Genomic DNA, 24,449 nt, shown 5'->3' on the forward strand with positions numbered 1-24,449 from the left:
GGTATAACCTCATCACTCTAAAGCCTGCTTCTACCTCCTGTTTCTTGTCTGGCTTCACATTTCTTTACTACTGAGACTCATGCAACATACAATCTACAGTTCTCTATACCTATTTATGCACTAGAATCAGTTCTCCAAACTCTCTCTCGGACTTTTTTCAGTCTGGATTCTGCTAAATTAGCTGCCATTGATTTTACCAAAGCCTCTCCCATGATCTTTTAATACTCCAGCTTCTCCTTCTAGGTAGCTGCTTCTGAAATTCATCACAACTTGATCATGTTAGCTCTGAAGATCTTGTTTCTCTCAGCTCTCACCACACTTAACTAAGAATTCACTTCAGCAACATATTCAGCACATATTACTTTTTTCCCTCCACACTGATCCCTAGGATACTTCGATGGTGCGAAAGGTTTTAATTATGCTATTCTGATAAAGGTTTAAAAATGTGCCATCTCAAAGACAGGGATATGATAATAAATTTTAAGACTATTTTGTCATCAACTAAAATCAATTGTAGCTCAAACAAACAAACAAACAAAATCTTAGCTCTTCAAACCCCTTTCATCTTTTACTCAATTTCTCCATTTCCAGCAAAACAAACCTAGATCAGAATCACAGACAAAACAGCTTTAGCTAAGCTGTACAGGCTAGGACTGCTATCACTGTGTAACGAATGCACCAGATATTCCCAAGAAGGTTTCTACGATGAAGAATAAATTTATTTTTCATACTACAATACATCTAAGTGTTTGTGGCTGCATGTGACAACGACCCAAGTCACAATTAAAAATGTATTTCAGATGTTGCAGATTTTACATGAATCTCAATCAACACTATAAGTGTACAATACAATTTATTTACATACATATAACTTCTGAAACATGTAAAATTACAAATGATATTCAGTAAAAACACTAAATTTTTCAGTATCTTTCCTATATCAAATCTTAGTATTTTCTTTATGCCTTAGACAGAAGTGCCATGATATGATATCTTTTCAATTACAGAGAATGTTAAAAAGTCACTTAAATTGTAGTAAATTGTTGGTATTAAAATACAACTTTAGCATCCTACTCTTTGCTAATTGGTATTTCTTCCTTTGATTTCCAAAAAAAGCAACTGAATCCAAGATTTCCTAGATTCACTGAAATATAATAAGAGGCAATGTAGTAATGTGAAAATATAAGGAAAATGTAATCTCTTGACATTTTCTTAGACTAACATTCAGAAACATTGGATTATTAAAGCTATGGAGGTCTTTGAAAACTGAAAAGGTTGAAGGAATACTTTTGCTTTCAAACAGAGAATTGTGCAGACCTTACTAGGTTTCTAATCTAACTATGGACCGTAACCATAACATTCTGTATGAAAGGTAGATATCACACTTTCCCCGGACGTTTGTGTTTGTTAAAGAATGCTATTGCATCCATTTTAAGTTACAAACAGAAATTATGTATCATGGGAAAAATTCAGGCCAAACTGGTCATGGAATGTTAATGCTCCTAAAGGGCAAACAGAATGCAATTATAGAAGACACAGACCTTAGAGTACTGTCTGTTTCCTTCACATAACAGCAGTCAGAAATAAAATTAATTTTACTTGCTATATTTCCTCCTCCTTGTAAATAATGTTTTCAAATATATTTTTAAATATTCAATTTATAATTTAAAAATTAATATTAATTAGTGGATGAGTCAATTATCCCTATAGTTAATATCTACCATATTTAGGAATAAATAATGACACTAGAAAGACAAAGATATTCTTCTGTGTTTTATTGCAGTCAAACAATAAAATGGATTAAATATACATTTTTCAATAGTCCACTTGACCTTGCTCAGCTTGGCATATTTTTGTAAACATGAAGCACGTAAAATCACATACCCAGTTACAAAATACTTAAAATTTGATCACAGCATAATATACTCTCACAGTCCCATAATTCTACAAATAGACTGCCACTGGTATATAAAAAGTCCTCCATTCACCATTCTAAAATTATTACCAAGATTCTTCACAAAATATGGCTTTGTAAAAATTATTGCTCTGCAATTCACAATCACAGGTAATTTTACTACAACATCCCATCCCAAAACACATCACAGTCTAAGAGTATTATTGCTTTCCTGAAAAGTCTACAGAAATCACTTTGGGACATCTGTATTTGTTGATCAGATGCAACACTCACGTGGAGTCTCACCGAAATCCCAATACCAAAAAAAAGGCAAGCATATATGATGCCCCTTTCACTATAAAGTTAAGCATCTAGAAACCTGACTTCAAAACAGTGTTACAGAACTTGAAAATCTCCCTGTAAACCCAAAGGCAACCACTATTAGGGTTACCAAATTGACTTTTCTTTTTATAAATTTATCTTACTTTATTTCTCCTAAGCTCCTGTATCAGGCTTGGCAACTTCCTAAAATCACAGCAATTATTCCTGAGCCAAAAAGGAACACATGCAAAATACCAAAGAATAAAATATGTCTCCATAATTGTGGAACAGCAGCACAGAACAGGTAAAAACCACACCTGTTATATTAAAATCCTAAATCACTCACAGTCTAAATTTCAAGAGTACCATTTCACACCATTTATAAAAGTATTTATAACTGTAGGTCTTAAATTTTGACATCAAACTTTTCCAAAGGTTGAATTTCCGAAATTTTTTCCTTTTTTTTAATAAAATTTGCAAATCAAGTATTTATACTCACTTAAGTTTTTAAATAATTTACTCAATGTAAAGCTAACTAAATCTAGCTTTGAGATCATTATATTGGGAGGCAAGCTAGAAAAATTTTACTAAATTCAACCTGATTCCAGCAACTCAGTTTTGTTGCAATCTCTACGAACATCCTGACAGGCTATCATGTAGTCTCCAGACAGTTTTGCTTTATAAATCAAATGGGCACAAATAAAAAGTTCTAATTCACGCATCAATGGTTTTTGAAAAGTGTAATTTAGTAATCTGTCCTTTTATTGGTATAAATTAAACACACACATTTTGCATCTTGTTAGGCTATTTAAAAATAACCTGAAATTCATGTAGTGTAACTGTTGACATAACATCAGTGCAAAGAGAGATAAGTCAAACTTCACAGCATAGTGTGTGCCTGATTAGTGTTTTTAATAAAATGCAATTAGTCTGTATGCTATATCAGCAGTTATAAAACATTTAAAAATTCATAATATGTTTCATTTGACCAAACTGCTCTGTACATACTGTACGAATCCACAACAAAAGATATATATTAAAATCTGAAAAAAATGTACTTGCTGCTACGTTATAAATAGAATATTAACAATTGCTTAAACAGTACATGAAATGCAGCTCAAAGTTGCAACTCTGTCACAAACACAGAAGAAAAAAATAATGAATTCACTAAACTTGACCAAGGGAAAAAAAATATCAGACAGGAATGTAAACTAAACATCCAAATGTTAAAAATGCTTACTAAAATGACAGTTGGCTAAAACCCAGTTACAACATCTTAGTGTTCATTCCCCAAACCCTGAACTGCTTGGTAATTACATCATAAGATCTATTACAACCATCTGCTCCCCTTTTGTAGCGTATGGTTAGGGCTGGTCCTCCTGATGTAGGGACTTTTCTTTTGAAGCTTTAAGTATCTGAAAAAATAAGGGGAAATCTATATTAAAGGACCAACCAAAACACAACTCACTCTAAAACAACAACAAAAAAAATCTTAAATGGTAAAAAATGCAACTTTGTATCAGACTAGTCAGTTTGAGAAAGCTATAATTTCTAGGAGCTACCTTAAGGAATATACACAAAGTTGCCATATAAGGTGGGAAATATCTACACAGTAAATTTTTTTATTACCATATGGCACTTCATTTACCTTGTAAAGGAAATCTAGGCCATGTCCCAAACACATTAAAACATTTTTTTTTGATTTGGTGGGTTTTGTTTGTTTTTTTTTTTTGTTTGTTTGTTTGTTTTTTGTTTGGTTTGGTTTTGGGTTTTATTTGTTAAAGTCAGACAATCGGAAAAGAGGAGCCAGGGAATAAGGAAGGGTCAAAGTTCTAAAGTGGAAACTTCTCTACACATAAGGGATTTCAGCAGTTGGTAAAATAAATGTAGGGTTATAAAAATGTCAAGGATACAAGGTGAAGGGGAGGAGTGGGACAACCCATAGATATTTTATATCTGAAATCATATAAGATGGATCAAAATCCAAATACAGAGAGCAATGGTATCCCAAAACCTGCGATATGTCTCCCCTAAAATATGCATCCAACAAGAATCACTCTATCACAACCACTGCAATTTATATGTGCCAGTGTAAAACAGGATTAGTAAAAAAAATCTGAAGCTGGTCTATCGCATCATTCAAGTGCATTAGTTACAAAAATGTGGATTATAACTGAAGCTAAAGTAGCCTACATCTGGAAAAGAATACCAGTAATAATTTTCGAAATAAACTCAGAGAATTGAAAAACTACCTACAGATACCCAAACATGTATTTTAGTAGTATTACTTCTTTTTTCTGATATACCTTGAAGTCAGAAAAAAAAGTTTTGACTTACACTCCAGCATATTCAAATCCCACACCCAATCTCTTCACTGGTGATGTGAGAATGTTTCTCACAGCTAAATTCAGCCTCTGAACTATCTCCTGTTTTCTTTCTAAAAAAAACTAAATTCCTATGTTTAACCTTAGGATAAAACAGCTGCTCCCAACCTGACAGAAACTGTTGAAATGCAGTTGCATCAATTTATAAAACTGAAGAATAAGGACTATAATGATATTCTGAATTTCTTTTACACTGCCTGAAGTTATGTATACTACATAAATAGATGTAAATATATGTAAAGAGTGCATATGTGTATAAAGGGATTCTTCATTCAGAAGAGAGTTCTTGGTTGTCTCTAGTACAATGAACTTCAATATTATTATTGCTGAGAGAACAGGAAATATTAGACTTTGAATACCTAAACACAAAGACTTCTGACAATAAAATCTCTGTACTGAATCCTCCATCACAAATAACATATTAAAAAATCCCTGGTAAACATGAATGTCATACTCTAAGAGGAATATTTGAGAGTAACGTTGCTTTCGAACTGAAAGATTCATATACAAAAAAGGCAGATAAACATACTTAATAGCAGAAATAAATAATAATTTAATACTTATTTTTATTCATGGTCAACAGTCATTTACGTCCTCTGTTTCTTTTCTCAGTTTTCTGAGATGCTACTTGAATTCTACTTTTTGTGCAGAAACAATGAGAGGTAAGAGTAACCTTGTGATTTAAGAAGTGTTGCAGTAGTTTTGGAAACAAATATAGGTAAAAAAAAATAGATCTAAAAGAATTTTTGAAAGCATCAGGAATGCATAGTATTTCAAACTAGAACATGCTATTATTCTAACAGTGTTTGAAAACAGTAAAGACTCTTTTAGTATCACAGTACAACAAAAGGAGAGTGGACAACTATGTTCATTTCCACCATTGTATTTGAAAATACATCTGCAATTAAAGGAATGATCGTCCCTCTGTACTCAGCACTGGTGAGGCCACACCTCAAATCCTGTGTTAAGTTTTGGGCCCCTCACTACAAGAAGGACATTGAGGTACTGAAGCATGTCCAGAGAAGGGCAACAAAGCTGATGAAGGGTCTTGGAGCATAAATCCTATGAGGAGTGGCTCAGGGAGACGGAGTTGTTTAGCCTGGAGAAAAGGAGGGTCAGGGAAGACCTTATCTCTCTCTACAACTACCTGAAAGAAGGCCGTAGCCAGGTGGGGGTCGGTCTCTTCTGCCAAGTAACAAGTGATAGTTAAGAGGAAAGAGCATTGAGTTGTGCCAGGGGAAGATTAGATCAGGTATGAGGAAAAATATCTTCCCCAAAAGGGTGTTTAAGCACTGGAAGAGGCTGCTCAGGGAAGCGGTGCAGTCACCACCCACGGCAGTGTTTAAAAGACATGTAGATGTGGCACTCAGAGACACTGCTTAGTGGTGCACTTGGCAGTGTTAGGCTTACAGCTGGACTTGACCTTAAGGATCTTTTTCAACCTAACTGATTCTATGATTCTATTGGTATATTTTGGAAATCATCGCTACTGTACAAAACACCTAAGATTATTTTTATTAATTTATTGCTGCAAGACTGAGCCATAAATTACAGCATAGAAGTGACAGAAATGTGGTCCAAAACTTAAAGATTTCAAGTTGGCACTTGCATTCTGACTTTAATCTTAAAATAGTATATGTAAGCCAACAGATCATCTCAATATCTTCATATCAACACAACTGGCACTGTGCAGTGGAAACTTTCTAACAGTCCAGTAAGGGCCTTTTTGTTATTTTAACTTTAAGCAGAAATATTTTTTGAGAGAAAACATGTTTTCCTCTTCTACCGTTACAACTTAATGCACAACAGACCAAACCAAGACTACCTTTGCTGAACTTCTTGCCATGCTGTCAAAGCAGCTACTGTTTGTTCTTATACTGATTATAAGCTTTGGTTAAGAATACTCCATATTCATTATGAAACAAAACATTTTACATAAGGTGTCTATTAATTGATATCTATGGCTTCAAACATTTCAACACACCATATGGCTGTTATAAACAGATTAGAAAGACCTCACAGACAACACAGTTACATATTGATATGAGCACTTCCAATCACCTCAGTTAAGGTTCAGCAAATAAATTAAAATATTACCTAAACCATGCCTTCAATCTGTACTTGGCAACCACAAAGGTCTCCTATATTTTTTCACTTCTCTGGCTACTTTTGGCACAACCAAGAGCCAAACAGAAGTTTCCTTTACTGCATGGAAAAAAAACAAACCACCCCAGAACCCTCTGGGCACCACACCTAATAAGAGCTTCTGCACAGTGCAAAGATTAACTAACCCAGAAAGGTGCTCAGGGTAATCAGAACAAAGCAGAAATACAGCCGTCAGCGCTCTTGGATTGCAGCTACGCTGATCTACTGCCCCGAGATACGACTCTCACTCAACACAACTACTTTGTTACAACTAACAAATTAGCACCTTGTAATAATTAACTCCAAAAAGCAGTGAAATGTAACAATATATAGTCTCCAAATTCCGAAGCCACTTAGCTACTCTAAAAATGGTTTTGGTCAACTCTATGTTTACTATTGCCAGGCAATAGATGGAAGAACTGGAAGTGCTCTTGTTCTTGATATCAGTTATGTCAAGAAAAGTGCAATGGCACGACACAAAAAGTCCTGTTTCCAGAGCATTGCCCAAAGAATGTACCACAGCCAAACTCCAATAGATCTGACTGACACTCAGAGAATTAACAGTATCACTGTCCATGATCAGTTACTCTGGAGAGGAAGTATGCACATATTCTGAGACCTGAAATTGCTGTATTTCCCTTTACAGTAAAACTGTCCAGCTCTGTGTGAAATCATTACAAATTAAGTTGTAAATTAAAACTACTAATAGTTTATTTGGAATACTTTCATTTAACCAAGTAATTACTGCTACCACTGATCAAGTGCACCAAAAAAATTATCGCTTCAAAACCAAAAAGCAACTTCGACATTAATGATATCCCTTCATGCCTCTCCACAAAGTAATTTGTTTATAAATTTCCATGTAGCTAGAGCTTCATTTTTTCTTTTCTAAAAAATCCCAAGCATTTAAAATTGACTTACCCACTCGAACATCATTTGAATAATCCTCAGCTTGAACAGGTATTTCTGTAAATCAAAAATGTAAAAATAACTCAAGCTGGACTTCTCCCTTAATATTTTTAAAAGCCACTTTTTTCTCTTACGTTCAAAACAGTGACCTATCAAGACCACTCTGTAATACTACTTTTGCAGAAGTGGAATGCAAATTTCTTCCTCAGATGGATTTTTCCAAGGGGAAGATTAATACTTAAGGAGGCCAATGAGTAAATTGCAGAATTGCACAGTTTCAAAAATGATACTTCAAAATTCTGAAACTATACTACCCAAAGCAAAAATCTCCCAGTTTCACATGCTACTGCACTACAGGCTTAGAAAAATTCATATACTTATTATGTTCCCAGCTGCAATTGTGAAATACTTGACCTCAAAATTCAATTATTTTTAATTCCATATGTATGTTTAAATTAGACATGTCACACATCACCAAGTGTTATTACTGCTAACAGACTGAAGGCTGCACACAGTCCCTATTAATGCAGTCAGGCTCACCAGAAAAAACTTCACAATAGCCAGGATGCTGGTTGTAGACAATAAGAAGAATCAAAGAGAGGGAAATATATTCTGTGACTTGGGAAGCCCACAAATAAAGCTCAAAGTTGGGGAAACTTGATTTCTCACATATACTCTCTTTCCCAAGTATGCACTACTGACTGGCTGGTGGAAAACAGAGCAAAGAAAAGAAATCTTCAGTTTTATCATATGGCCTAATATGGTCATTTTTATCAATGTAAGTTTTTCTGAGCTGGTAGCACTCTCAACTTATAAATACTTCACAATATTTATAATTCTCAATTTTCTTTTAAGTGGCAAACCCATGTAAAACATAACATACAAACCTGATTCCTCTGGTTCAATGGCCACATCATCTTCTGATTGCTTACTTCCTGCTGTTACAAAGAAAATAAGTGTTAAAATTCATAAATAGTACATTTACAATTTTGTTCTTATCCCCCAGCACCCACACAATCAAATCAGTATCAAATGAGAAGGAAGAGAAACTGCTGTTTCCCCATTTAATTACATTAGAATGCATTTTTCAAACAGAAAATCTAAATAAATATAGCATCAAATGCTACACACTGTGCTCAAACTAAACTACTTAGATCACTTAGCTCTAGCTGACGTTTGAAAAAAACTTGCTTAATGACATTTTTAACTTCTAAGAACAAATCTTTAAATCACACAGTAGTAATTTAAAATTTCCCAATACCAATACAGCAAACAAAAATTTACAACTTAATCGTTTTGAGTGGCAACATCAAAAATTAACACAGAGCTCCAATTTGAGGAATGGAGTAAGTACTTCATATGAACATCATGAAGTTCAACAAGGCCAAGCGCAAGTTCCTGCACTGGGGTCAGGTGCTGGAGCATCTCTCCTAAGAAGAAAGGCTGAGAGAGCTGGGTTGCTCAGTCTGGAGAAGAGAAGGCTGCAGAGAGACCTTATTGCAGCCTTTCAACAAGGGATCTTGTGAGAAAGACAGAGAGACACTTTTTACCAATGCCTGCAGCAACAGGACAAGAAGCAATGGTTTTAAAGTGAAAGAGGGTAAATTGAGATTAGACATACGAATGAAATTTTTTATTCTGAGTGTGGTGAGACACTGGAACAGGTTGTCCAGAGCACTAGAGATGCTCCATCATTGGAAGTGTTCCAAGTCAGACTGGACAGACCTTTGAGCAATCTGACTTAGTGAAAGATGTCACTGGCCATGGCAGAGTTTGAACCACGTGATGTTTAAATGTCTCTTCCAACCCAAACTGTTTGATGATTCTACATACACATTTATCTGCTTTGTTTTTCATTTGCTTGTTTTTTAATTATATTAATATAAATTTTTTCTTTCACAAACTATAAAAACTCGTACCTGAAACATCTTTAGCAACATCAAAATCTTCAGTAACTTTATCTATAATAAAAAGGGAAAAGTATATAATGAACTTTCTTTTTTTTTAACGTCAGATTTTCAAATGCATATATTTTATCAAAAGACTTTAAGATCACAGTTACAAAATATATACCTGGCTCTGTGGCTTCATTCACCTCCTCTGGAAGGTCGTGAATAGCTAAAAAAAACCCATTTGATTCAGAGCAATAATGAAGTCAAGCCCTCAATTTATGGAATTTACACAAAGCACAGAATAACACAACTAGCGCACAGACATGTTTACCTGTGAACAGTAAACTGCTATTGACAAACAGGAACTCTGATGAATTTGAGGGGAAAAAAACCACTAGAGAATTCCTTTACTTCATTCTAAACTAAAGAACTGTCTGAGTTCAGCTGTCTGAGATGACTCCAAAGAGCTGCCATTTCAAGACAACAAAGTATACAGGATGCAGAGAGGGTACTGCAGACAATTTTTAATTGCTTCTGTTAATTAGATAAATGTACCCACAAAAGTCTGCATCAAAGTAGAGTTAGTATTGGCAGCCTGTACATTTTGAATGATCTTACGCACTGCTTGCAAGGTTCTGAGCAAAGATCACAGCAGGCAGCAGGTTCATTGTCTGTGCTGAATTACTGTGTTCCAACTGTCCACTAAAAGCCTCAGATACCCCACTTCGTGTCACTTGAGACCTTAAAGATGAATCCTCAAGGACAGCATCTTAAAAGGTGTCTCAGCTCATAGTCAAAAGCGTAACAAACCTTTGCCGTAACTGGCAACTGTCATAACTGAAGGTCACAGAGATTATATATCTCAATATATATAAACAGCAAGATTAAGTTGATAATTGTTACGCTAACTTGCTTAAAATATTTCTCTGATTTTGAAAACAATATGCATTCCAATAACACTTATTTAGAGGTATTTCTACTTGACATATGAAACAAAGCTTTTCTAATATATTTCATAAATAGAAATATATACAGATGGCGGGATGTGTGTGGGAGTTACACACACCCCACTCACACATATACATATACATACATACATATGCATTTATATATATATGTATATACCTGTGTCTTGAGTCTCAGTCTGCTTTTCATGTTTGGGTTCTGAAAGGAAAGAAAAAATAAAGTTGCTGGGTGGTTTATAGGAAAAAATATCTTAAAAATTTGGTTGTTAAGCATCCAGGTAACTTCTTTAATGATAAAGTCCTTAAAAAACTTTCCCTACTTTGGGGTCTGAATAGATACATGAACCCTCTTGGGAGCTTGTAGTAGAAATTTTACACACACACAAAAAAAATATACTTAATGTGAACATACTGCTGAAATTTCAAGCCTTTCTATCTACACAGGTGAAATGCTGAAAACAATGACAACATTAAATCCATACTTCTGTACAGTTGCTATAATTTTTCTATGTTCTTAATATCTGAGTAAAGAGCCAGCCTAAATTTTGTAATTTTGAAGAAATAGATTAAGAATACGAAATATTTAATTTTAGATAATGTCTGAAAATAGAGGAAAATGCTATCCATTGTCTGAATTTTCAATATACACTCACTGTAAATTTTAGAACTAAAGAAGTTCAAAGTTCATTCAGTGTTTTGAATGATTTCATTATCTTAACAGGTACTAACTCTCATCTGAAAAAGGTCAATTGGCCAATTACGTAAGATTTAAAAAACCAACCAACCAACCAAAAACCCCTCATGTCTTTATAACAGTGATTCATCTTATAAGGTACTAATGGTCATATGGCTCTCCCTACATTCCTTAGAAAAAAGTTCTTACAGAATATCCTTAAAAAACCATCCAAAACTCTTTAATTCTAATGAAAATCTCAAACTTGCTTTCCTTCTCCAGTTTCATTGCTACAAGCTGTAGCAAACTCTTCATAAAACTACTGAAAGTTGTGTACAATAACTGAGTTCTTCTATTCCAAATTATATGATCAATCTATTTACACACTCCACTGTAGGCTATCATACACTTATTTCAACTACAGAATTTTTAGCATTAGCAATAACCTCAGTGATGTGATTACAGGAACCATGATCCTATTAGAGCTGGTCCCTGACTGAATTAAGAACCAAGTCATACAAAGCAAGAGTCACAAAAGAAACTGAACTGCTCTAGCCAACAATCCTCTTGGCACTGCCCTCAGCTTTCTGACAATTCCAGAAAGCACCAGAATTTAAGAAAACATTTCATCAGAGGGTCTTGCCAGAGGAGGGGAAGCATCTGATAGAGATGGGGAAGATACGCTGACTCCAGAATAGAGAAGCTTACACTTCTGTTGACTTCACAGACAATTGCATCTCAAGTTTTAAACTGAATCTTCTTGAGGAAGTGAACTGCAGTTTTGGAGCCCATGCCAAAACCACAAGCTTTACATTTGAGAGAAAGAATTTCAGATCTCCACAATGGTCTCCATCCCTTCTTTGACTTTAAAAAACAGGTGCTAAAACTGCTTTTCTCCAGAAACAGAGCAAATCTGTTTCACTTTCAATCCAACCAAAAGCGTGGAAAAAGGTACAAGAAAGATGGGCCCATAGACAAAAGGGATGGAAAAGGGGTACAACTGCTAAAATGGTGTCTAGCACATGAACGTGAACATGCCCCGAAACTTGACAGACTGAACTCCTAAGGAAAAACTGGTGTGTCACAGAAAGGCAGATCAGCTGACCCGTCTTTTTCTTCCACACTGCTCCAGGCTGGAGCTCTGAAATTCCTCCAAGAAGTACAAACGCATGGTGCTTTCTCTTACAACCAGAACGTCTTCAAGGGAGAACTTGAAAGCAAGGCAAAATTATGCCATGAAAAAGCGAACTTTTATCAAGAGAAAAGCAGTTTGCCACAGATTATGGTGAACTGTGGGAATAATTTATTGCATAAAGAAGCCTGGCAAGCAAAGAACAATAAATTTTTTGACAGTCACCTGCTACCTTAGAATTTCCTTTGGAGAAAAATTCCTATTCTTTTTATCATCCTAATCAGAGGATCTGATGCTATTTAGAACTCTCATTGTAGCACACAGAGGCAACTGCACATGAAACCACTGCTTGCTGAAGCACATGAGTTACTCACAAAATAGAGTGATTCACTGTTATGGTGCCAGGGTGCCAGAAGAGACTGCAGAACATGAAATACTTTTGCAACTGATTTTATGAAAAGCTGATGTAAATTACTTCAGTTACCTCCCTGATCAAAAAGCTGAGCTTACTCAAAAAGCCGATATAAATAACAGTTCCCGAGGGCATGGAAGCATTTTCTGTCCATGTCACCACTACATATGAAGAAGCCTGAAAGTAAAGATTAAGAGTTGCACTTCTTCATATCTAGGTGCGAGAAGCAAGAGGAAGTGATTCCTGTCTGGGAACTGATCGTAAAATAAATATTTCCTGGAAAGATGGGTAAAAAATAAGCCCCAGGAAAAAATCTAGAGGTCTCTTGGTTTTCCATCCTATTAATGCCAAGACATTTTGTCAAGGGCATCATCACTGAGGCAAATAATTATTTTCTGCAGACTGCGAAAGACACAGACTATGCGCTAAATACACCTTTGGGCCACTAAAAGTCTTCTGGCATTGAAAGACAGACTTAAAAATGATAAAGCATTATCGGTAGGCTTTCTTACACAGGTCATGAAGCCATCTAAAAATTACCTATAATTCAGAATCAAAATATTCTTAAATCATTTCTATGTACAGCTAACTTCTACAGTGAAATTTTGGAATCTTGTTATGGTTTGCTTGCTTTTAAAAAAAAATTTAAAGACATTACTTTCTTCTTGACATCACATTAACTTCAACATCTCTGACATATATACTTTTTTATCCACAAACACTTCTATATGATTTAAAATACCAATATCCATTCTCCTGAAAATTCAACCCTCAAAATATTATTCTGCCCATCTGGGTGATATTAAAGAGCAGTAGTACTCATATAGCTCTTAGTATTTTTTCAGAATATAATCAAAAACATAGATGTAATAACTCATTAAGGAATGAAAGTTATCTAAGAGCTCCAATGTTTTGAGTGTTGGGTGGGTTTTTTGTATGATTGTTTGGTTTGGGGACAAAATTCAATGAAACTTCAATAAAAAGAAATAAGAATTTGGACTATACCTGTGTAATGTTCCATAGCATCTTCTAGTACTACCTCAGAGTCACCTTAAATAAAAATATTTTACATTTCCATCAATTTTCATGCAATAGCTAAATAGCACATGAGAACTTAAATAGTCACATATTTAGCATAAGAATAACAGAACTAAATATACTGAGTTAATACTACAATATTTTATGTGAAAGTAACAGCTGAATTGTAAAACACATCCAGGAAATGCACCATAAGACAAAGAATATAATAAGTTCATGCACATTTGTATTTGAGTTTAAAATTAAGAACATAAGTGGGTCTTGGACAATCAATCCATTGATTAGACTGCAAGACTCTTGACAGAACAAGATTGTAAGTATTTGTGGATTGGACTCATGAAGTGTTATGCTCATAAATGTAATGGTAACACAGTGGTAAAAAAATCAGGCTTACTTGAAACAAGTTAAAAACTGTTTGAAAATAAAACTGTGATGAAACAGTCAATATGATATATTACTTTGTAGTAGATTTAAAAAATGTGAGATTATATCATCATCTGAAGTAATGAAAATTTACAAACCTGGAGCTTCTGGATCATTTACTCTTCCCTCCATAGATACAACATAATCATCTGAAGCTGTAAATTAAATATGAATAAATATTTTGACATAAAAAATAGGATTTTAAAAAAATATTTGATTGTTTTAACTTGCATCCATAATGCATCTGTCAATAGCTAAATGTAGCTCCTTAGTTGAAAACTGACAAATTAAAACTTTACAAACTGATACAACTTTACACATGGCAATCTAATGGAAGGTCTTGGGTCACTCTCTCTTGTAGTCCTCTGTTATACAATCTGTATGAAAAGTAGATCCACGTGAGCCATTACTCTCCAGCATATTTTTTAATATTTTTTAATATTTTTTAATATGAATGAAAATGTAAACTTCCTCTATCTTCAAATTCTACAGTATCTTCTTAACTGACATGCAGGAGTCTGACTTCATGATGATCCACAGAAGACAAGGTATGAGCCAGAAATCAAACCTTGCAAAATATGTACTTCACTTCTGGCATCACAGATTTACTGCAATTTACTTCTTTTCACTACCTAGCTAAATATGTGTATTATTCTCCTCTATGACTACAATTCTTTGCAATGTTGTTGATATACCTGGTATGACACATCTGAAAAAACACGATACTGAAGGTAAGAAACTAACCACCACAGCTTGGATTCTAAACCAGTAACTGGAAAGCAGTAATCTCCTACATAGTTTGGAATAAACAGTGTTAGCTGAGTAAACAATTTTTTTTCTACTTTTCTGTCACATTTGGCATCAAACAGGACTGCAAAGTCCAGAACTAACATTGAGTCAAAAAGAAGAAGCCCAGTCCAAACATAAATCCTTGTCTAATGTAAATGGAAAAGGCTGTCTGTACTATAAATAAACACTGTTAGAATCCTGAAGAAAATATTTATCAGACAGCAGGGAAACTGTAATATCGACCTAATGCTTCTACATAATGGGAAAGATGAGCTAATGTCATTGTACATGATATCAAGCACAATCGGAAGACGACTATAAACTAATTGGATTAGTCCAGGCAAAATTTCAAAAAGCTTTCAAGATGTGTTAAGGTGAGCAGAAAGATAGCACAAGGATAGTTCAGAATCATGTCCTTGGCGCTGACTCACTCTCTCATAGTAGTCAGACACAAAGAAACAAACAGTCCTGAAGAAAAAGTTAAAAACTGGATGCTTCTGATGCCAAGAATAACAGTCTAGAAGAAGTTTAGTATTGCAAACTGTAAGAAGGCAGTAATATAAGCAATAAATCTTATTCTCACTTTCTTAGACTGTATAAACCACAGATCTCTTGCCTAGCCAGATCCCAATCATACACAACACCCAGAAACACACAGTAAATATAAAGTCTGTGCAGCAATGAAAGCAAAGTTCCCATTCCAGTCATCCACTAATAAAGACTTTCAACAGCAAGTATGATACAGTCATCTCAACGTAAAAATATCCATGACAATACAGAAGTTATTTAGAGAAAAAAATTTCAAAATTACATATTTCTAAACCAGTCTAACAGTTTCTATTTTTCTTTCTCATATAATTTTTTACACTTAGGCAGAAAACCAGTATTACTTAGTTTAGAAAAATAAAATGATACCTGGAACTTCATAGGGCTCAGACTCCACTGCTTCAAGACCATCTGCCAAAAGATCAGCATCTGAAAAACAAATATGTTTATACAAATTGTAACATTTTTATATTAATACACAATACCACAAACCCTATAACAGATATTATGTAAGAATGGAGTCAAATTTCTAAGCAGAAATTCTAAGCAAAAATAATATAATACAATGTTATTCTTCTATATAATATTGAGAATGTGTATATATGAATAAACTCTATACACACTTGCTCAAAAAAGATGACTATCCACAGAAAGTTTTGTGTAAATGTGAAGGAATAAGAATGTATTTACTTTGCCTTCTTAATTGCAATGATATAAAGTAACTGGAATTTGAGTATCTCCTCTAGTGTCCTACTTTAAGTTGAACTGTGGATGAATAAAGGAGATACAGAAACAGAGAGGTATAATAGACCCAGATTGAAAGAATTACTTCTGTTGTGAAGAAAGAATCTAAGTGTACTTCCAGTAATTAAAACTTTCAGATGACATCTGTTACATGAGTTTTTCAAAGAGATGTATTAAGAGATGTGTAAGATTTCCAGTAGGGCAGATAAAGCATTCAGAAATCATTTGCCCCAGGTTGGATTAGATCATATGATTCTGCTTAAATATTTTTACTATAATTTTTATCATCCTGTCAAAGCCCCAAGGCAGCAAGATATGAGCATCTTTTTTATATGATGTCTTCATCTTTGCAGGACTTACAACATAATTGATGCATAACAACCTCTTAGGGAGACACATTTGAATGGAAGAAGAATAAGTCTGTCTAGAAAAGGCTCTGTTAATAAACTCTTAAAATTTAGTTAAATAAACCAGGAATTCCAGAAACAGACTCTATACAGGTATTACTGACGGGGATGGACAGATTGAGAGCAGCCCTGCCAAGGAGTTGAGGCTGCTAGTAGGTGAGAGGCTGGACATGGAACACCTCTTCTCTGAGAAAAGGCTGAGGGAATTGGGGTTCAGCCTGAAGAACAGAAAGCTCTGGGGTGACCTTATGGGAGCCTTTCAGTCCCATAAGGACAAGAAAGCTGAAGAAGAACTTCTTACAAGGGCACGTAGTGATAGAACAAAGGTTAGGCTTTAAACTGAAAGAAGGTAGGTTTAGATTTGATATAAAGAAATTCCTTACTGTAAGGGTGGTGAGGCACCTGGAACATGTTACCCAAAGAAGTTGTGGATGCCCCATTCCTGTAAGTGTTCAAGGCCAGGCTGCAAAGGGCTTTTGAGAAACCTGACGTAGTGGAAGGTGTCCCTGCCCATGGTAGGGAGGATAGAACTAGCTGATCTTTAAGGTCCCTTCCAACCATTCTATATGATTATAGTCATCCCTGTATTGTGGAGAGATATGCATATCTGGAGCACAGATTAATTTGGTTGAAAACCAATACAGCATTAATTAAATAATAATATATAGTTACCTGAATTCCAAAACACAAAGCATTAAAATATACCATTTTGATTTAAAAGATATTTATTTGCTAAATAATGCTATCTGTGTTTGATACTTGCTACTTCTCTAGTCTAAGCAGAAATTACAAGTCAAGCTTTTCATGAGATGTTTACATTTGTCTGGGTTGTTTGGTTGGGTTCTTTTTTTGTAAATTTAATTTTAAATGTATTTAATCATTCAGATACCTTTCTGAATTGAGTCTGGTGTCTCATATGCTTCTGGCATTTCATTCTCTAATCCTCTGTGCATGTCATCTGTTGTAGGAGCTTCAAAAGTTTCTCCATGTATTTCTTCCTTCACTTGCCACTGGTCACTTATACTTTCATCTACATCTTCGTGCCTCTCTCCTAATCAATAATGCAGATTGTTAGTGAATACATACTCTTTGGTATATTCAATTACCAGCAAATATTCAGTCTTCAGTACACCCTTCGTGTTTTCCAACAATTCTCTAGAGGGTACGAGGAGGGGGACAGATGATTTGCCTGTACCTGCCAGCACAATAAACCCAAACTATCTACACTGACTTGACAGGGTCTTCACTGCCCACAGTAAAGGCCATCTCTGTTCTATGCATTCTTGCACTCTACACAGTATATTGAGCAAGTTTTTGTCAACTGACTGATTTGAACTATTGCTGCCAAACACCTCTGGGTAAGAGGCCATAGTTTTAGGATTTGGTGACTGAACTTTCCAAATTTTCTTGAAAATGACATATGAGCTTAGAATGTTTTATGCAGGCAAAACTACTTTAAGTGCATATGAAAACCAGACTGAGATACATCTAGCCTATGGCAGTATTTATAAACTCTTCAGTGATTCCTAAGTGTTAATGCATTACCAGGCTGGGAATGGAGAGTTTCATGAAGAACAGACTGACTTTCATCTTCCAATTCTACGTCAGCAGTCTTGTGCTCTAAAAGGATTATAAATTGCAGTGAAAGTAAGTGTAAAAGGCAATGTCTGAACATTAGCTCAAGGCTCACAGCCCTTAGTAGGCTCTGTAAAGTTCTTATTCTGTTCCATAAAGTTCCCTAGAGGCTGACTCAGTGAACCTCTTCAACTCACGCAATTACAAAAACAATTTTGTCTTGTTTACTCTCAAATATAGAAAGTATTGCATCAATCACATCAGATTTGTTCTGAATATGAATTCAAAGAATTTATCTACACTACATTTTCTGCACATATATTTTTCTCAAGGGCAGTAACAACCTCAGATAACTATTCAAACCAAGAACTCTCATTGAAGGAATTATTTTACTAACACTTTAATCCTCTATTTTCTTACAATGTAGGCAGCAGCACTAGCATGTCATATTTGACAACAAAATGTCTCTTGCAAAAAATAGGGTCTTGTTGACTTTATAAACAGGGAAAATAGATACTAACATTACAATATCAAGGTCTTATTCTACTAGGAATTGCCAGGAGAAATCACAAACTGGTTTCAGGGACAAGTGACTGGCATCTAATACACCAGCCCAGAACATAACAGGAATTTGTATGAAGTGTTGCCTTCATATAAATGTCCTGAAATTAACACTCAGAAATGTTACAGCACAAAAAAAACAGATCACAGCTGCATTTTCAAATAAAGACCTAAAATGGTACCAGTTATGGAAAAAAAAAGTAACACAAGTCTCTTATAACAAAATCTATATTCCGTTTTACTGGCCATATACTCCATACTTGTGTATTTATGTGCTAGGTTCATCTAAATATCAAGTAGGATAAGCCACTCCAAGTAACAGAAAAAAACATGTACTCTCTGAATAACACTAAAATGCAAATTGCATACACGAAATGTGACTTGTAAACATTTTTCCTGAATCCTTCTTTAACCTAACACATTTTACTAATACTATGGGGCTTTTAAAATGTTTGGGGTTTTTTTTTCAACAGTAAAAGCCCTACTTATGGTATTTATGATATACTATTGGTTTTAGTGGAAAAGGGAAAATTTGATTGTGTTATGAAGTTGGTTCTTTGGGGGTTTTTTTGTTTAAGGTGGAGAATCTGCTGTTATTCTGACTGGATATACAGTTGCAAATGTATCTAAAGCACAACTGTACATTACCAGAAAGTTATTCTGATGTGATACAGATACAATGGTAACCATGAGGGCTGACTAGAGCATCTTCTAGACAGCAAAATTTTACACTTCTCATGGACTGTAATTTACACAAAGTTATCAACAGTGATTCCTGTTAAATAAACTTTAAGCAACACAAAATCTATGAAAGTTTGCATGCTAAGGAAACAGAATTATAATTCAAATGAAGCATCACGTCTTTTGTTTCACCTATGGTTTATTATAGGCCTTACCTGATTCGACATAGGACTTCTCAGCAGCCTGGACAGTCTCCTCAGATTCTGGTGGTGTTGGCTGTGCTGGGACAGATCTTTCTTTAAGGCCTGCATTTTTCAGTTATAAAGTTAACTTTATGCTCCTTTTGATCTGATTTAGTTATAAACTAAGAAAGTTGTTTCAATTAAATTAACTGATGTTACACTCTCCAAAAATGCATTCAAACAATCATAATTGCAGGGCTGTCCTGATATACAGTGATACATACAGAAACTAAAGTGTATTCAGACAGTAAACAAATATGTTTGGAAGACATATAGTGAGGGAGGGGAAAAAGAGACAAATTTAAGCACTTTATTTCAAATTAACTAAACAAATGGCTATGGTATTCTCAACATCTATTCAGTATCCAGCAGAAAAATAGGAAGCAGATTTTTTTCACTGTTTTCAATTTGGGCAAAAAGTGTTTTATATGATCAATTTTATAGCTTTTATGAACAATTAATTTGAACTTTACAAAAAGCTTCACAGAAAGAGAAGAGGTATTTTAAATTCATGTGTTACATCTTAGATCTTATGAAGAGAACTATAGTTTCTTCAAAATAAGGTAATCTGAATCTCCAGCTTCTTTTGACAATTAAATGACTACAGAAAAAGTATGACTGATGGAATTTCACCAGTTAAATGCTTACTATTGATACCACAGAGTCTTTCTACATCAAAACACAATGAAAAGAAAGCAACCAATAACTGCAATGATCAACACCTTGGTAAGAGATAAAGGTAACTCTTAGACGTGAAAGATTATGCCACATCTTAAGACAACATAAGCTCAAGAATCTACTGGTATTAGGATAATTCTCTTCTCCAATCTCCTTTAGCAAGGTTCAAGGAAGACTTATACAAGAGGTTCAGACAGGGCATAAGAAAAAAGTTACACACACGTGCATCCAGCCTGCACCTCCCTCAGACACAAAGGAAGTGAAATCATTGGAAAAGGCTGCACAGAGAGGCTGTGCATTCCCATCCTTGGAAGTTTTAAAGACCACACTGGATAATGGTCAGAGTAACCTGGTCATTCCTCTGAAGTGACCCTGTTTTGAACAGGATGTTGGAATAAGGATCTCCTGAAGCCCCTTCCAAATGGCATTCTTCTATAATCCTACATCCATGGTCAATTATGATAAGACTACCTTAAAGAAACACACATACACACACTGCCCAAAGTAAACTAGTTTTTCAAGAGCTGTATACACAGAAATCAATAGAAAAATATTATTTAATAAAGCAGAGGCTACAATATAATGAACACTCCTGTACTGCTAACCATCTTGTAAAAGTAACTTTTAAGTGGAATAACATAAATAATAATAATTACCATGTTTCTAAAGGAGTCAAAAATATCTCAATACAAAAAGGACTAGTATGTCTAAACCCAAATTTGTGTAAAACAGAGATATTATTCTATGCATCATGAGAAAAACATGTATTTATTTCAAGTAGTGGAAACAGAATACCAGAATAAATTCTATCTTGATCTATTATTAAAATTCAAACAACCTGAAGATAAGTTAAGCTGTATCCAAAAGTACTGTAACAGATTAACTCCACTATCATGAAGCTAGGAAAAAAGCACCAAATTTACCTTTAATTTTTTGCCAATTTTCTTCTGTGTTATTAAAAAAACCCCCATAAAACATTAAAAAATATTATTAAGACATTAATCTTTTGCTGCAGGAATATTAATTGCTACAAAGGTAAGAACTTACTTCCTTCTACAATCACCTTTAGATGAAGACAAAAAGAGTTACTTAATATTTGCCACCATCTCACACTTCAGAATCTGCAAACACAGACACGGCCACACAGACCTTACACATACACCCCTCCATATAAGTCTTCATATGCTCCAATAACCCACATCTCCAGTAGCAGACAACCACCTGCTCTGCTTCACGAACAATAAATGGAGTCAAAGTATTTCAAAAGATAGTCAGTATTTCACAGCCAACAAGCACTATGGGTACTTAACAGGAAAGAAGGGACTAGCAAGAGTACTTCTTGGTTTTGCTTGTGCATTTCTCAACTTGACTTTCAAGCTTTTTATACACATCTTTCATGTTTATCACTGATTCCTACACAATCCTGTTGAGTACGGAATACATTAAGCCATCTACTTTTTGCAAGATACTATTTTCTCTCTTATTCTTATTAAGTTGCATTCAATTTTCGCTTGTGTGGTCCATTTTTTTAGCTTATGTGATAAACTGCCACATTAATTTTAATTACAATAACATGTCATAGAGATGTACAACAACACAACAGATCTCAGGGGCAAAAATATCATTTTATTGTGTGGCTACCTGTATAGCCTGGAGTGCTGCTCAAATAAAATGTTCCTTGAAAAAAAAAAAACCCACCCAACTTTTTTAGAACCAGATAAACTTTGGGTCATAGATACAACAATACGTTAATCAGAAAAGCAACTCATTCCAAATTTTACTCCCACACAGTTACAAGTTCTGTCACATTATGGGAGAAAATAAAAAGTGATGTGCACTATACCACTGTGCCACCATCCTTGAGAAGTGTGATTTGAATGATCCTCTGGTCAAATATTTATCTTAACACTTATCAGAGCAAAGCTGAATAAATACATCTATCATCACCAAAACCTAAAAGAGAATGCTCATTATGCAAGTGCATTTATTAGATCTTCATTCTGCCATATTTTTTGCTAAACACTATAATGTTCACAACACACATCTCTTCCCTCCCTCTTCATGCATTTATAAATATTTAGAAAATACCTTGGTATATCATCTCTGTTAATTATCACAGCTAGAACCTTAAGCTCCTATACTATTTTCTATAGCTTTAACTCAAACTGGTTTTCATAACTATTTGAACAATGTTTCATCTCCTTTAAAACAATATAAAATCAGATCATTTTATACCTCTAGGGATCAAGGCATGTTACAGACACATGTATCGAATGGCTAAGTGTATTGCCAACTGTTACACACAAAATTTTAGCAAAACCACAAACAGAATTAATGTTCAGGACTTCTTCAATCTGATATTACCATCCATATGCATATACTCATTTTCAATTTTTCTCCTTAGTTTTGTTTTCTTTAAACTAATACTGCAGTATTAATAATTATTAATTAATATGTTATTAATTAATAACATGAATAAATCTTAAAATTTCATTACAAATTTTGTTCTGAATCCTATGTAATTATATTGTGCAATTGCTTGCAATATACTTGCTTTCGAGTTTATTTAGAAAATATTAATTTCCAAATAAACTTGAAAGCAACTATAGATTCAATAACATACTGAAAGATCTCTAATATCTCTGCAGAACGTTTCGTAACTTTATTTATTCTAATGAGACTGCTGGATAAATCCTTCCTTGATGCTACAAATACAGAAGCTGTAAGAGCAAACTAACACAGGACCTTGCTTATAGAAGTACCATGCACTTGAAAAGTGTTGAAGGAAATAATAGTTGCCAATATATATAAGCTGTTCTCTAAACAAGTTCAACCAGAACAGAGTAGTAGTAGCATATCACTTCTTAAGTGTAAATGGAATCCAACAATGCTTATTAATAGTGAAATAGGTGGCCTAATTTTAAGTAGTGTTCATTACCCAAGAACTTGGAAAACTTAGAAAAATCAGGACACAGTTCACTGAAAAGTGACTATGAATCAAGCTTTCCAACCTATATAGAACTAAGTAAATAATTAAATAAATAAATAGAGGATTGAAGAAAAGTAAAACATATTTTCAATATGGATCAATAGATAAAAATGTTGCAATGTATTGCTTGAGTATACACTGGAGTCCCATAAACAAGTGCAACACTGAAGTGGATTTGACTGCGTATAAAATAGTTTTCTTAGGGAAAAACATTTTACCTAGGGAAAAAACGTTTTAGGAGGGAATAATTTACATTTATTTGATAAGTTCCTATGACAACACCGTCCATTAATGCTCCTCTTCGTTGTTTCTATGAAACAGAAATATTTTGTCTGTGAGTTTCCTCTACATGTGTCCAGATAATTCTCTTAATATTGCTTTTAAACTTGCATTTCAAACACAATATTAAACTTTCATCTCCACATCAAGAAAATAGTACCTAAATACATGGAAACAAGGAAGGTTAAAAAAAAAAAAAATAAAATCAATCATAAAGCCCCAAACCCATATTTAGAGTAGGCTTGAAGTGACATTGGGATGTTTTCAATACCCACTGGTAGCCAGGCACATTAACATATGTACATACTTGAGTTTCACAGCAGGTCTTTCTGCTTTGTGTTTACCATACTAGTACACACTGAACAGTTTTCAAAAAATTATTATATATAGCCTTTTTTCACATTTATTTCCAGAAAACATTATTTTCTTACTGCCATTTTTACCACATTCATATAACTATGCTGAATTTCTCATTCCTGAAGTCTGTTCCTCTGTAGCAGAATGGGAACTGTTTATTTCTTTTCTTTCTTGTCTTCCTTGGATTGGTTTTTGACTATCTTTTTTGTTTCTTTGTCTTTTCCCACCTGAGTAGTACCATCCTTTTCACTGGCTGATTTTTTTGTAGTCTCCTTGGATTTTACATTTTTGTCTAGGCCTTTTTCCTTTCCTCTGTCTGAATCTTTCTTTAATTTATTCATATCAACAGCTTTCTTGTCCTTTCGATCAGTAGCATCTTTTCCTTTCCTGGCTTTCTTTTTTTCTTCTTCATC

At 34.4% G+C, this 24,449-nt stretch overlaps 1 protein-coding gene across 15 annotated transcripts in view; it reads right to left on the reverse strand.

Moving 5' to 3' along the window:
• Positions 1 to 24,449, reverse strand: part of ASPH (aspartate beta-hydroxylase) — a 107,982-nt gene that overhangs the window by 49,759 nt on the left and 33,774 nt on the right. For 5 of the 15 annotated variants that reach the window (XM_017829620.1, XM_017829630.1, XM_017829631.1 and 2 more), the window contains 11 exons: positions 19,707 to 19,796; positions 18,220 to 18,294; positions 17,564 to 17,725; positions 15,893 to 15,952; positions 14,287 to 14,343; positions 13,733 to 13,777; positions 10,671 to 10,709; positions 9,727 to 9,771; positions 9,573 to 9,614; positions 8,541 to 8,591; positions 7,666 to 7,710 (listed from right to left, as the gene is read on the reverse strand). In XM_017829620.1, coding sequence (XP_017685109.1) covers positions 7,666 to 7,710; positions 8,541 to 8,591; positions 9,573 to 9,614; positions 9,727 to 9,771; positions 10,671 to 10,709; positions 13,733 to 13,777; positions 14,287 to 14,343; positions 15,893 to 15,952; positions 17,564 to 17,725; positions 18,220 to 18,294; positions 19,707 to 19,796 — 711 coding nt within the window. Of the gene's footprint in view, positions 1 to 7,665; positions 7,711 to 8,540; positions 8,592 to 9,572; positions 9,615 to 9,726; positions 9,772 to 10,670; positions 10,710 to 13,732; positions 13,778 to 14,286; positions 14,344 to 15,892; positions 15,953 to 17,563; positions 17,726 to 18,219; positions 18,350 to 18,501; positions 19,547 to 19,706; positions 19,797 to 24,449 lie in introns of those variants that run through there. The other 10 variants (XM_017829621.1, XM_017829634.1, XM_017829627.1 and 7 more) reach the window with 10 other exon arrangements.

This window comes from Lepidothrix coronata, unplaced genomic scaffold (genome assembly GCF_001604755.1).
Source record: "Lepidothrix coronata isolate B3197 unplaced genomic scaffold, Lepidothrix_coronata-1.0 Scaffold166, whole genome shotgun sequence".
In the NCBI taxonomy this organism is placed as follows: Eukaryota; Metazoa; Chordata; class Aves; order Passeriformes; family Pipridae; genus Lepidothrix; species Lepidothrix coronata.